This window comes from Euprymna scolopes, chromosome 12 (genome assembly GCF_053919585.1).
Source record: "Euprymna scolopes isolate OS-2025 chromosome 12, ASM5391958v1, whole genome shotgun sequence".
NCBI lineage: Eukaryota > Metazoa > Mollusca > Cephalopoda > Sepiida > Sepiolidae > Euprymna > Euprymna scolopes.
Window position 1 is genome coordinate 55,801,620 of NC_136493.1, and position 15,984 is coordinate 55,817,603.

At 33.7% G+C, this 15,984-nt stretch overlaps 1 protein-coding gene across 8 annotated transcripts in view; it reads right to left on the reverse strand.

The window, feature by feature from the left end:
* Nucleotides 1-595: 595 nt before the first annotated feature.
* LOC145291293 (carotenoid-cleaving dioxygenase, mitochondrial-like) overlaps nucleotides 596-15,984 on the reverse strand; it is a 47,618-nt gene continuing 32,229 nt past the window's right edge. For 5 of the 8 annotated variants that reach the window (XM_080136968.1, XM_080136965.1, XM_080136967.1 and 2 more), the window contains exons 2-3: nucleotides 10,446-10,618; nucleotides 596-2,898 (exon numbers count right to left, since the gene is read on the reverse strand). In XM_080136968.1, the coding sequence (XP_079993094.1) occupies nucleotides 1,489-2,898; nucleotides 10,446-10,610 (1,575 nt within the window). In that variant the 5' untranslated portion in view covers nucleotides 10,611-10,618 and the 3' untranslated portion in view covers nucleotides 596-1,488. Of the gene's footprint in view, nucleotides 2,899-6,633; nucleotides 6,743-9,537; nucleotides 9,694-10,445; nucleotides 10,619-12,867; nucleotides 12,970-15,984 lie in introns of those variants that run through there. The other 3 variants (XM_080136962.1, XM_080136969.1, XM_080136970.1) reach the window with 3 other exon arrangements.

A 15,984-nucleotide genomic window follows, 5' to 3' on the forward strand; every position in this document is an offset into this window, starting at 1 on the left:
AGGGGTCTGTATTTTGGTCACCTTGTGGTCAAAATATATTGTGTGAAAATTGGGTATCACAATATTTAGAACGTTCTTAATGAGTTCAATATAATTAAAGTAACACGCATCATTTGCTACAGTTAGACACGAGGACATGATATTGTGGACCATACCAAGAGACAATATTGTGGACCATACCAAGAAACAATATTGTGGACCATACCAAGAGGCAATATGGTGGACTATTCCAAAAGACAATATCGTGGGCCATTCCAAAAGACAATATTATGGATCATTCCAATATACAATATCATGGACAATCCCAGTCCTAATCAAATCTAATGCAACGTATTTTTAGATCTAAAAGCAAGAAATACTAGTTTTCAAAATCGGCACTTAACAGTTCAAGACGTGAGTTTTATTTTGTTTGGCAATCGTGTGGACATCGAGTGTCGACAAATATAATGCCATGCTAAATCCGTTCATTTCAACTACTATCATTATTAAAAGTGTTGAAAAATGCAATCTGTCCGAATATGGAAATAGAACCGGGATTATTTATTTCAACGTGAACACACAATAAAATAAAAACAAAGAAAAAACAATGCCTGGGTTGATATTTCAAATCTTTTATTCTTTTTCACAGATAATGTCTATTTTTACTTATATTATTTTGATTTGACTGGCTGAAAAAATCTCGTTCATATTTCGAAAATCAAAATGGAGATTAAATTTGAGATAGAAATATTCACCAACTTGATTCGAAAAAGTTTTCTAAGAAATTAACACACGCGAGTCTCCATGTAGACTGAAATGCTGATTTTACTTACTAATGACATCGGTTTACAAAGTTGAGCCAAACATGAACGTAATGTTCTCATCTGATTTGAGGTTGTTGGTTTCAGATACGATAATTAGAATAGAACAATTGATTCAAATTAGTAACAATCAATCACATACTTTCTCGTTCCTTGGTTGGTTTTTAAAATGTAATAACACTCCGCTTCCTCTTTTATATTCTTGATCAGTAAAGAAGAAATCATTCTAGAATGAATTAATTTAAATTTTTGTCCTCATTCAAATTACCATTTTTTTGGAGAGCTGGATTTTTTTCTGCATTAAAAACCGCTTTTGTGTATAACCCTAACCTTCTGAAGAAGCACTTAAATATGGAATCCCTCAAAAGTTTTCAAGCCGGATAAAGATGATGAGATCCCAGTCACAAAGTTACCCTTGACTTCATGGGCTAGCATCTTAGCTCAGGGCTACTGACAATTTGCACAAAAATTGAAAGAAATTAAGTACCTTTCACTACCTAATTAGAGGGAATACATAATAAACTGTCAAAGAGTATTCAACGACCAAAATTTGGAGTTGTAAATCATAGTCGATATCTTAATTTCTAATGTTGTCATCATTGCTTTTATATATATATATATATATATATATATATATATATATATATATATATATATATATACCTCAGCCAGTATGGTGTGTTGTATTTTAGTATACTTCGGGGAAGAAATCGCCATGGAGTGTATAAGGAACAAGGGTTGGCAATTCGGCCTTATTTGTAATATTCATTGTTTTGGGATCAATGATGTACAAGTAACTCTTCTTCGCGTTGCCATCCAGGACAGAACTCAGAAGGATGCCATCGTCTTCTTCTTTGCCGTTTGGCGTCGGAACAAATATAGTCTCGCTAAAGTATACGTTGTCACTGATGTAAGCTAAGTCTCGTCCTTTTTCGCATACGTTTTTCTTCACCATACCATTCTTAGTGATGGTTTTGCCGTCTGGTTTCACTGTAATTCCGTACATGATACAGTATTTCTTAGCTCGGTATTTCTCGTTAATTTTCGGAAAATCAAAATGTGTCATAAACTCTTGTCCCTTGGCGTTCGGGAAAGAGTAAGGAGTGACCTTCTTTGCCTTCATGTCGATATTATACCGCTTGAATTTGGCAGTGAAGGATATATTGTTTCTCTTTACCGGATCTCGGAAGTTATCCAAGGTCATTGAGGTTATAAAATTCGGGTCGTCGTAAGTGACCAGATCGAGAACGATGTTGCCTTTCTCGTCTTCGTATGCGTTGGCATGGTGCATTGTGAATGTGTTCTCCGTATCCATGCTTGTCACCTCGCCCGTTTTCAGGTTAATAACATGGACCCGAGTTTGTTGATCTCCGTACCAATCCAGTCCTTCGAATGGGTGACCTGTGCGTGCCATTTTAAATGTGTTAACAAAAATTGGACTGAAAAAGAGGATGGCATAGTTTTTAGTAACGGAAAATGAATGCATGTATGGCAATTTATCGACGGGAATGGAGGCAATAATTTCACGTTCTTCTGTTGCTTTGATTCGGACCAGGTTCACTGTACTTTTCGAGAAGGGGGTGAGAGACATTTTGCTGAGGAAAACAAGTGATGATGTCTTGCCAATTTCGGGAAGAGGGTGAGCCGTGGAAACAAATGATAGCATGTCAAACATCGACTTCCTTGACGTTCCAGGAATTTGAGCCTGAACAAGCCCAACTGTATCTAAGCTAGTGGCATTAAACTCGTAGATTTTCCAATAGTCTGTCATTGCGTAATATCCCCTGTCTTTCATATCATTGCTTCCTGCAACTTTGGAATAAGGATAAACGTTGACATTCATGTTGTCGAGGCCATTCAGCATCCCCTTCATCTTTTGTAGAAAGCCAAACGGAGGTTCGACTCCCATGAAATTCATAAATGGTGCAATATCGCCACTGGCCATTGACTGCTCATAAAAGCTACTCTGGACGAATTTGGTCGAGAAAGTGGCATGACCATCACCTTTAAATTTCCAACTGGACAATTTGGCATAAGCATCAAACATATGGATCATTCGACGTTTACCAAGTTCGAATCTACCGAATCCATTTCGGATCTGGAAAAGAAAAAAATACATAATTTGGATTTAATGTTGCCTTTGCCAGACATGGAGTATTTTCGTTTTCTGGTGGGGAAAGGTACATGAAAGCCTCACTCTGTAAGTCTGTATAGGTCTCTGTCTTTGCCTTCGTTTATTTTTATTTTTTTTTTTGTCTCTCGCCATCTTTCTCTTTCATTATGTTTGACTATCAATTTATCTCTTTGATATATGTGTATCTCTCTCTGCCTCTGTCTGTCTGTCTGTTTGTCTGTATCTGTCTGTCTGTCTGTCTCTCTCTCTATCTCTCTCTCTCTCTCTCTCTCTCTATCTATCTATCTATCTACTGTGGTTCTGTCTCTCTCACACATACAAACACACAAAAATCGACTCTCTCTCTCTCTCTCTCTCTCTCTCTCTCTCTCTATCTATCTATCTTTCTATCTATCTATCTATCTATCTCTTCTTGTATGATTAATTTGGGTTGTTTGTTTTACGGCAAATCAACTCACTTGCGAAAATTTTAAATTCATAACTGGAGAAGAAGTGTAATGTGTAAATGGTCAGAATAGACCGGACGGAATTTGAACACTGCATAGTCGATCATTGATTCTCAACCTTTTTTTATCCATCAACCTCTTTTCCTCGTATTATTTTTTAGGACGAACTCCACATAGCTTATTGTATTTTTCATAAATATAAAAAAATAAAAGAATTATATCAATACTTTATTTTAAAAGAACAATGTTATATGCACCCCATCCATAAACGGTAAAATATCCTTGACACTTATCACGCTTTATCTATTTTATTCCTTTTCTCTTTCCTTCCATACTTTTCAAAATTGTTCATTAGAACAATCACGCATCATCATTATATCTCTCCTCCTTTTATTTCTTCCTTTATATCTCTTCCTCAGCGTCTCTCTTTCTTGTCTTTCCTCTCTCTCTCTCTCTCTCTCTCTCTCTCTCTCTCTTTCGCTTTCATTCTTTCAAAATGTTCTCTTTTTTTTGCCAACTAGTAAGACTACTTATTCCATTTCTGTTACCCTGGCTTTCATCACTCAACATGTTTACTGCTGAATTGACTTTAGGTTTTTATAGTCTTCTTAAACGAAATTAAATAGCCATTCTTAGCTGTCGATGGCAACAGATACATTTAATTACATATAAAACTATCACAATTCTAATTAATTTTCACAAGTCGTTGTATGTCTTTTATGACTTAACGCATTTAATAGAGAACTGATCTTTGTTCTTTATAGTTCTCAATCGAATAAAATAGCCAAACTAAGCTGACTATGATTAGTAGTTTCATTTAATTGTATAGAGAAAAAAAACAACACAATTCTAATTATAAAAAAAACATTTCAGTTGCTTCTGTCTTGATTCTTTTTATTAGCGATCATTAAGCAAACATATAAAACATATGCTTTCATTCCAATCGATGTTTTTTTCAATTATGCCTTTAATTGTCAATGAATGATGCCATACACGTTGTGATCGTTTAGTAAACTTGCATAAACTATATCAAACTACGATTACAAAGTTGAGGCAATTAGTAAAATTAATAAATATTTTAATATAAATTTATTACAATTAGAATATATGTATATGATACGAATAATATATAACTCCAAAATCTTGAAATGGTTTTTGAAGTCTGCTCTGTGGTTATTTATTTCCAATAAAAATACAAGATTTTTAAAGAAACATTTGGCACAAGGCCGAAAAATTGGGGAATGGGGGAAAAGTCGGCCTTGACTAACTAATGCTGCGTAAGCTAACTTACCTAGATCCTACTTTCAGTCTACTCTCCCCACAATACCTCATTTATACTATACATCCATCAGCATATACATCCTTCTTCAATCACCAAAACCTCATACTATGACTAACCTACTTACCCAGTGTAATGCAATATGTAAAAAGGTGGGTTGGAGTTGAATAAAGAAATTAAAAGTTATATTTACAATGAAAAGAAAGGGAACATTGTTAGTAATAAGACCCCCCCCCTTATAAACAGTGGCAGATACATGGATTTTCCAGTCGAAAAAGGTGATGCGGGTTTGATCGCTTTATTACTAACACCTCTTACGAAAATATTGCAAGGGAACCCGCATCTCTGGCAAATCGCATGGTCTGTCACCTCTTTGGAGTCTGAAAGAAAGGGGGGCTTGAAGATACCTCTGTGGGAGTTAAAAACTCCCCGCCTAACTCGATTGTCGTCCTTTAATTCAGAAGAACGACCTATCTACGTCACTTCCTGTCTCCCATATTTCTTCCTCTTTCGTGCTGGACCTTCAAGCAGTCAAGATGTGACAAACACCGCTCCGGTGGGGCCATGGGCCACCACCGCGTTCCAGACTAGCCAGTCAACCACAAGTAACGTTACTCATCTTTCAATGAACTCTCATTCTTTCTACCGCTTTCATGTATATTTATGTAAATAAATTGCATTTCTTTCGCTGATATATATAACGGTATATTTTCGTCCTCATTATGCGACCTTTTGCCTTTTCAATTCCTCTACCATTAAAATACACATCCACCATTACACACAGGGGTCGTCTATCACACAGCAGACCATCCTGTCCCCAACAGATTGGTGACCCCGACGTGATTTAAACACGCAACCTTCTGATATCCTATAACGTCGCAACTCTATCTTTTCACCCTGCTACTTAATAAATAAAAAAATTCTTCCTCGTTCTCTATACAGTGGACACACACACACACACACACATATATATATATATATATATATATATATATGCATGCTTTTTCTCCAATTTTCTTTTCTCTAGCTTCCAGCTAACTAGGAAGGGAGTATTGTATCATATCGCAGTCTTAGGAATGTCTTCCTCAGCAACGAGAATCTGATTGTACGCACGGACTAAATTGATCCGGGAGAAAACAGTTGATCCGGATAAGGAAGCTGAGAAGTCATGCAGGTGTGGAATAGGGTACCCGTTTGGAACAGTCACTGCGTTGAGAGCACTCTCTACGGGCGGACAAATTTCCTCGCAGACCCACTTGTGACCATAAGCATGTAGTCGACACATTCGCGACCAACGCAAACCAACTTACACCCACCGTGCTGACCATTGCACACACTTCATAGACTCCGTGGCAATACAGTCTAGGTGCTCGTCCTCCACATGAAACGGTACATTGAAGACAGAGACTGTTGTCCTTCTTTTCCCCATGTATTCAGTGCGTAAAACGTATTCTGGTGTGATAATCTCTTTTTGGGAGATTTTTATGCACTCGTCTTCCGTAGAAAAAAGGATATTCCAGGTATTGTAACCTTTACATTTTATGATACGCTGGGGTCTAAGCCAGCAGCTTGAAGACAATTTCCGAGTTTGCTCCAATCACTTTTTTAGTCTTCATGTCGACTACGAACACGACAAGGCTTTTCTTTCTAATAATCTCCAACTTTGGTAAGTACACGAGTAAACCATTGTTAACAACAAGGTCCTTTAGCCTTTTCGACGAATTCAGTAACATTAATTGTTACTTTCGGTGGCTTGTTCCATTTTGAATTTGTCGGAGTGGGAAGAGCAACTTCCGCTCCTGTTTCATTATTGTCTAATGGGGGCGGCATGCGGGCTGTCACGGCCATAGCCGAGCCCGTTAAAAACAGTAATAATAAATGAAATTTTAACAATAACAGTCAATATATAAAACAACAACAATAACAACAACGCATAAAAGCATTAACGACGGTGATTTCAAAAGAAAGGCTTACTTTTCAATAAATGAATATCTCCACGTGGCCTGATAATTCTCCACACGGCGAGCTACGAAAAAAGACATCTTAATAATGGAGTCTGCTCTGTGTAACCACTCTATTTTATATTTATCGGCACAGCATGGATTGTCAACCAAATGCTGGCCAATAGCAGAGTCCAAGGCTACAGAAAGAAGGAGACTACCAGATCCTACCCTCCCCTGTCTGAGTTTAGATGGAACGTGCTGATTTATACGAGTTAGCAAAGATGTTCGCCCGACATAACCAGCATCGCACTGGCATTTAAATTGATAAACAATATTACTATTTTGGGTGTAGGGTATACTATCTTTGCGAAAAAAAGGAAAAGCAGGTCTCGTAGTGTATACCAAACGCAAGGAAACAGAGTAAAAACACTTATAAACACTTCTAATAATCTGTTTAGGCAATTTAACTCTTGCCCCCAATCCACGGTAGTTTTAAATAAACCGGGCACTTCGCATGTCCAAGCTTTTTAGGGGATTTAAAATAGAATTCTCATATGTTCACCCAACAGATTTGACACCGAACTTGTATAAGATCAGGGAAATATTTATCAATAACGGTTACCTATTGGACCTTATTGATGATTGCATTGACAAGAAGGTTGATGATAAAGTTTTGATCTTTTAAGCCCGAATTTGAATTTTTTAACACAATAAGAAATCTGTTAAAAAAAATGGAATTAGAATCGTATTTACAGTAATTATCTGGGATTCTTATTTCGAGAACAACAAGAATCAATTGGTTTTAAATAAGACTGACTGGTCTGCTGCTTTTTTTTGGGGGGGGGCTTTTTTTTTTATTCGCTAAAAATCTTTGTATTATTTTCGGCCTTGAGAAGTTTTTGGTTGGTGGATTGGTTGTTTTTGTTTTACGGCATTTCAACCTTTTTCAGATTATTTAATGCCGAATCTAGTTATTTTGAGGAACGATTTTTAATGGAGTATATTTGTTTTTTTAAGTCAGATCCTATTTAACCCATAGTTGGGACCCTAACAGGTCCTACCACTCCAGGTCAGAGTGGACCTGGGAGCAATGGCAATTAAAGGGTGGCTCCACACTCCTCAAGGCCCGCAAGGTGGGGCCTCACCATCGGATATAGTTTTAGGTCATATCCAGGACCGTTAAGAAGTTTTTGATAATTTTAGTTAAACATAAACATAAAAAATGTCCCATTCTTTATGTTTACTTTTTAAAAAATATTAAATGTTTTTTATTCATGTTGTATTAGTAAATGTTTTTTATTCATGTTGTATTAGTAAATGTTTTTTATTCATGTTGTATTAGTAAATGTTTTTTATTCATGTTGTATTAGTAAATGTTTTTTATTCATGTTGTATTAGTAAATGTTTTTTATTCATGTTGTATTAGTAAATGTTTTTTATTCATGTTGTATTAGTAAATGTTTTTTATTCATGTTGTATTAGTAAATGTTTTTTATTCATGTTGTATTAGTAAATGTTCACCAAACAAAATTACAATAGGAAGTAAATATATCAACAAATTATTTAATTTCCATAAAATTCAGAGGCGGTCAGTTTAGAGTATCCTAAATATTTCTTGCCATATTATTTCAAGGCGTACAAAAATAGTAAAACTGGTTCGTCGATAAAAAATATTACTGTCACCTAGATAGATAAATATTTATATAATTAAACAATATATTTATATATTTCTTCTAATATACAAAATGAAGCCAATCTATTTCTCCGAGTTGTTCATCTATAGACTCCATTCTGACATATCGATATTAAATTCTGCCTATCCAGTTTTTCTTGTGTCTCGTGCCACAATGTATTTCAAAATAATAATTTAAAAAAAAAACTATTCAATATCTTTCAGAAAATACTTTATCCGACTAGGATTATTTTTCAAATGGAACTATCCAACTACAATCGATTCTTGTTTTAAAAAATTGACGCGAGTTTTGTCACAAGCAGAAAATTTAGCTGCTAATTGCAAATTCAATAAATAATACATTTCTTAATTTATAGCAGGTAAACAGTATTAAATTTTTTGTATCGTAAAAGAGGTGAAAACAGTTAAGAAATTTCTGGATTCTTTGAAATTTCGCGGTACGTTAAATTTCTTTCGTAATCTATGCATGGTAAAATAACTAAACAAAACATTCTAAATGGGTTTTTTTTTCTCTGATGTATATGTGTCTGTTTCGTTTGTCGAAAGCAATTCGCTTGAAATAACGACTAAAAGTTTCTGAGTTGATTTTTTCGCTTGCTTTTATTCATCGCTGTGTCAGAAGACGGGCGTGTTACTTTCGTTTTTCGTTTCGCTCGCTTTATTTTTCAACAATGAAATTTTAATAAACCTCTGTATTGTATGTTACTTTCTGTTTTCATTTTCTTTCTTATTCTTCTTTTTACAGTAGTTATACAAGCCGGATTGATCGTGCTTGCGAAAAGGTTGGGAATTTCTTAAAGAAAAAGAAAGGATTTTGTTTTTCGGAAAAAGAAATGATTTCTTTAAATGTGAGCGTTATTTTAGGATCACCATGTATTATTACATTCGTTTTCAAAACATATTTAAAAAATTGATATTTATTAATGAATATAAAATGCCTGATATGTCTTTACTATGATGACACTGTCTTATTGGAAATTGATTTCGAAACTTTTAAATTTATAACTAAAATGAAGTTAGGCGTGAAGAAGAACAGAACGTGGACTTTATTAATGAGTCATGAATATAAAAATAAATATTCCTCAACAGGAGAGCTACACAGACAGGGACTAATAGTAAAGAGAGCATTGGTGACAGGTGTACACACATCAAATTGTCGAATAGAAAGTAACGTTTATCTTAAATTATACTTTAAAAGCAGAAATAGATAAGCACACACAAAAAAATACAAATTGTACTTACAGATAAATATTTAGAAAATTTGGTCTGCATTTTGATTGCCAATCGACAGAGATGGTTATAATCATTTTAAGAATATCTTTTGTTCGACAGGTACTTGATCACACGCCCTAATCATTTTGGAAAAATCGATGTCCTGTTATAATCGTGGTAACATCATTAATGTGTTGTGTTGAGTATAAATCGGGTCTAGTGATAGTCTTAATTGCATAGTAACCACCAAATGTACTTTTGGAAACATAATAAAAGTAACACTTGAATGAAAGTTTTGTAGCATTACCTATTGTTTCCTACACACGTACACAGAGGGGCGTTTCAATTCCGAATTATCTCTCCTTTCGAGATAGTAGAATGCACTACAATTTATGATATAAAGAGGGACGCACAGGACAATTTCGTACTCTTTTACTGATCTTGTCTCTGATGAGCACATTCATCAACATACGTGCGCTAAGCACAGTCATTTCACGATATGTAAGACACTTCCCTCAACTTACACATATACACGTAACATCCTTTTCAGACTTTATTGTACATATTTTTATGGATACGATCTGAAAGTGGATCATTTCGGGTTTGTTAGGAATAAATGTTTGTTTTGTGTTTTTTTTTGCTTTTTTAGACATTATTTTTTTTCCGTGTTCTTTCTTTGTTTCATATGTAAATGCCTGTATTAGAATAGGAGAGACGTTGTCTAAGCCTTGGATAACGTCCTCAGTTTAAAAGCAGAAGTTAAGTACTATGGTACTTTTGTGCACAGGAAAAGAACCAAAATCTTAATGGCATTGTTTGTTTTAATAAGTCCGTATTCATGCTGCTTTGTAGATTGTCTCTTATTTTATTTATTTATTTATTTTTTTATTATTTTATAATAATTTATGAGTTTAGACTGGGAGGGATGCAATACTTACCAAGGTACCTTTCAGCCATTTGGGTAGTGGTTTCTCAAACTGAATTGCAACATCTTCCAGTTCTTTCGGATTTGTTGTGTACAGCAAACTAAAACCATCGGTTGCTAGCGCAAAGGGAGACAACTGCATGAGAATACATGCAGTCAAAGGCAGTAGAAACAACATCTTAAAACCTGTTGGGAATAAAAGAACAACCAACAGCAAAAATGAATAAACAAATAAATAAATAACCCATATATTAATAGTTGTAAACGTAACATCTCTATTTGTGTAAAGTTAGGCATTTGTATATGTTTATATATTTCCATATATAGAATACACTCCATATTTGTATATGTTTATATATTTCCATATATAGAATACACTCCTAAACTAATTAACCGATTATTATATTTTTGGAACACAACTGCTAGCCGTAAACATAAGTGCATTTAGTTTTATTCAAAACGGGCTAATGGGGTGAGATCATTTCGTAAAAATTCAGATATGTCCGATCTTTGTGAAATTTTAACAATGGGCATTAGACATAATAATAATAATTCCCAAATAACAGCTTATTTGAAGAATTTTCCATGTTTTTTTAGGGAATGATATGGGCACAACTTCCTTTTAATTTAATGGTGTTAAATTTGCATTAAAACTGATCCATGGTCATTACATTAATTAAGTAAGATTCTTTAAATAAATTTCTTTTCAAGCTTAAATTTTAAGTTTCTAGAATTATTATAAAATCATATAATGAATTTTACGTTTTCGATTTTTTTTTTTTTTAGATGAGGATTGGTTCTTCGTATTATTTTGATTCATCGGACTAATATTGAGTGTCATTTTAACAACGTTTCGATCGATGTAACATCCTACCTTCTTCGGGTGTATCTTGTCGAACTCGGGAATCTTTCTGTCAAACTCGTGAATTTCGAACAGAAATCTTTATTTAATTCACGAGGTACAATGCTCTCATTTTCCTGACTGACGAAATGAAACTTCATGACTAAGTAATTCGCAATTGTATTTTCGGTCGCCCATGCCGAGGATTGAACCTTCAACTTTCAGAAGGTCACTTTTACAAATTGATTTTTCCAATTACTCTAACCATTACGCCACGGGTCTTTGCGGAAAAAATTCATATGTAACCGTACAGATTCCCGAGTTCAACAAGATACACCCGAAGAAGGTTGGTTACCGAAACGTTGTGATAATAGATTTTGATCAAAAGTGTAATAAAGATTCTAGACATAAGGTTTAGCAGCATTTTATTCTTTTTGTTCCCTCATGAGGGGATATTGCAAAATGGTCTGTTTGAGATAATTAATTTTGCCTGTCATGGGATGGGTATTATTTTAGTTCTCTATAAATCTAATCTGATAGCTAAGTATCTCTCTATCTATCTATCTATCTATCTATCTATATATATATATATATATATATATATATATATATATAAAAGTGAACGTGTCTGTCTGTCTGTCTGTCTGTGTGTCTGTCTGTCTGTGTACATTTCCCTACGCAATAACTCTGTCAATTTTTAGTCTATAGACTCGAAATTTGAAATACCGGGTACTGAGATTTGGGAAAATCGATGTGACGGGTGTCAGCCAGAAATTTGGCTGTTAAGGGGTCAAATTTCAACGATTTGACCTTTAAGAACTCTACCAAACTCCTCCGACAATTTTGGGTCTAGACACTTGAAATTTTAGATATAGGTTCCTTGAACCTGGATCTAACTTAATAAAGTGATTTGAGCCCAAAACATTAAATTTTAAGGAGTCATAATAGGAGTCAAAGTTAAAAAAATTGATCGCTTTTTTTTTTTTTTTTTGCTCAACATACACCTCCTAACACCCGGGCAACGCCGGGCAAAATGCTAGTATATATATATATAGTTCAGAAAGTGTGAGAAAATATATATAATTATTTTCCACAGCCAAACCAACATCGCAGCCCACAAGAGCCAAGAAAGCCAACAGACTGGAAGTCCACGACTCGAGCTTCGCCCTCATTTGGGCGCATCAGTTAAACACATCCGCGCTCAGGACTTGAAACCCGAACCTCTTGAATGCTAGGCGAGCAGTCTACCAACTGAGCAAACACACCGCACACATACATATATATCTTTTGAAAACGCAAGAACAAACAAAAATGTATAAGTAAGTCTATTTTATTTACAAACTTCTGCGAATAACAAATAAATAGTAAGATGATATTAACTTTTAAAGAAAGAGAAACATTTAAGAAAATTTCTAAACTTTTTAGCGCGTTAAAAACATGCAAAAGTTTTAAGCTGTTGACTTAGAATAAGTGCTTTATGAAAAATTGATGATTGAATATGATTAAATTTGTGATCATTTTTGCATTAAATGCTAATTCCCATTAATTCCTATTAATTCCTAACTGTGCATCAAACAGATATCATGATATTTACTTCGTTGCACTTTATCAAAATAAAGTTCCATACAAAATTTTAATCAGATCGTCTTAGTAGTTGCCGAGAGCAAATGGAACGAACAAACATGCAGGCAGACAGCAGACTAAAAGAAATACGACATAGATCATATATACTGTGAGGTTTATATTGTTAGTTACAAAACCACCATCGCCACTGCAGCACTGCTACTACTATTAACGCCGAGATTATTATTCTAAATTTAATTTTAAATTAATGTTATATAAATTAATGGTCCATTAAGTATAAGTTATTTTCGTTTTTATTATCATTCTTGGTTTAATAAATTTAGGAAAATAAATTTATTAGAAAAATTATTAATATTTTATCAATGAAAAAGCAAATTATTTATTAATTTCTTTCTACTGCACATAATTTGAAGTATATTTCTTCTTATTCCTTATTCGCAATAAGCAATAAAAATGTTTTATCACTTCGGTTACCGTTCTTTTTTTTTCTTTCTTTCTTTTTGGTAATATTTATTAATACAATTTAAATTTATAGTAATTGTCTGTATTTTTGAGATGAGGTGTTTTCATTGATTGAGATTGTCGGACTGACTTCCTCATCTTGGTTGTTATCGTCACAACGTTTTGGCCGAACACGGTACCCCCGTAATAATAATAAAGGGTTGGGTTCGAGACTCCTAACAAACGGTTCCCCAGTTCGATACAAAACACCTGATGAAGGCCGGAGGGCAAAACGGCCGAAACGTTGTGACGATAAAAACCAAGATGAGGAAGGCAGTCCGACAGTCTCAATCAATTTAAATTTATGTATTAAACTTAATTATGAATTTAATTTTTCTTTGTGCTGCTTTTATAGCAGGCATAAATATTTATTTTCTCTCGTGGAGAAATGTCCCTGGTAGGTAAGTTGGCTACACACTGACCAATCAGCTGCAGGGTGCAGATTCCATCTGTACTATAAATAACTACTTCAGTCCTCTTCGGGAGTCACGACCGATCAGGAGAAATAACTCTGAAAGCAACGAAGACAGATATTCCTTCTCTTTCGCCCATCTATGTCCACATTCTATAGACACCTCCAAAATTCACCACAGAATTACCCCCCGTTATTTAACACGATGTAATTTTATTATAAGTTAATATTATCAGTATAACTTTTGTACCATTTAAAAGAAGAAGGGCAAAATAAACTAGTAATAATTTTTTTTAAAAATTTCATCGAACGAAAATAATGAAATTGCGAGACGAAAATTTTGTTTACATAATTGACGCTTTAAAATAACGTGTCCATGTAGTAAGAATTCCGAACGTGAAAACATACCCGTGTTTAATAAATCTAGCAAAAATCAACTAATGGTCAGATTTTCGTGAAATTTCGATACTTATCCATTTTAGAATGAAATTACATACAAAATGCAGTTTCCGCAAAATATATGAGGGGATTTTTTTAGTGCGTGCCCCCCATATTTATTTTTTTCAAAACTTGAACAAAATATATTCAAATCTATCAAAATCTCTATTTATTATGAAACATAAGAGTCCAAATAAGTAAAAAAAATAGTTATTTTTTTTTATTTAAATGCACGTATTGAACAAAAACTTACCTTGAAGTTGCAATTAAAAAATTCATATAAATTTTATATTATTATGGTTTCTTTTAAAATAGCGTTTTTTTTTTCTAATTAGTATATAATATTATCAGTTGAATTGCCAAGAAAAAGAAACTTCGTAAAAAATTAAGTAATTTTTACAAGATTAAAACGATTAAAATTCCATTATTTCAAAATGTTCCGTTACAACATAGATTCTTAATTAATTGTGTTTAAAAAAGTTTTAAATATTAAATTCTAATATAAAAATGACTCTTGCCAGCAATTATATCGCTAGATTAAAACCGATTAAAAATATTACTGCACAAAAATTAAACAATTTCCGAACCCCCTACGATATCTAATTTGTCTCTTTTTATCAAACAAAGTATGGAAGCCGGTAAGTAACCAAATGAATCCTCGTATTCATTTTACAGATGTTTAAAATATTATTAATCATTAAACTGTGTAAATCTTAAAACCTAACAAAATTATAACAAAGATTAATTATTAATTGCAGTTTGAAGGAGATAAAAAAAGGTTTTAAAATATCATTAAGTCTCTTCTGTCTTTTCATAGTTCGTATAGTTTCATAGAACGCATGATCCCGTGGTGTCATACTTGTGTTACAAGTATGACGTCACGGGATCATACGTTCTTTATTTTCCCACAATTCTTCACATTCGTTTGGTGGTCCCTAACATTCAAGTATCGATTATCTTGGCCTTTGAATAACTGCTGAAAATTTTTCTGTAGCCAAAAAACCTTTCTATTATTAATTTCTCATTCGGACACTGCCCAACTATCAACCATCTATACCAAACGATATAAACTAAAAAAAAAAAAAAAACATTTGTAGACTGAATAAACCATTTCGTTGTTGTTGTTGTTGTTGTTGTTGTTGTTGTTGTTGTTGTCAGAATGTTTTGTTTTTCTTTTCATGCTACCTTTTCCGTTACATACTATTAATATATACAAATGCATATTATATTTGTATATTTTGGCAGCAAGTAATTATTCAAGCACGTCTGATTGAACACGACAGAGTTATTCTTTTCTTCCGATTTTTCTGGATATCTTTTCCATTCGCCGAGCGGTCATTTTTTTTCAGCTGACGTGTTTTTAACCGGATCTCATTTAAGACCGGGGCAAATATACTAACAGTATTTAATAACTAACAAGAAACTAACTAAATAAACTATAAAATGAGAAAATCAAAATTAAAAATAAAAATTAATCGCCCCTAACCATCCTGCACCCACCTTTATAACCAATTAAAAAAAAAAACTTATAAATACACCAAGCCTCAAATGAAAAGAAAAAGAAAACGATAACAACAACAGTCGCTTCTGATGATAATCGGATGCACCGATAGAAAGCGCTTGAGAAGAATATGGCTGAACAACAACTTTTGGACGCCATTTTATACAATATGCCAGCTGAAAAAAAAAGACTGCTCGCCGAATGGAAAAGATACCCAGAATAATCGGAAAAAAGAATAGCTCTGTCGTGTTCAATCAGACGTGCTTGAATGCATA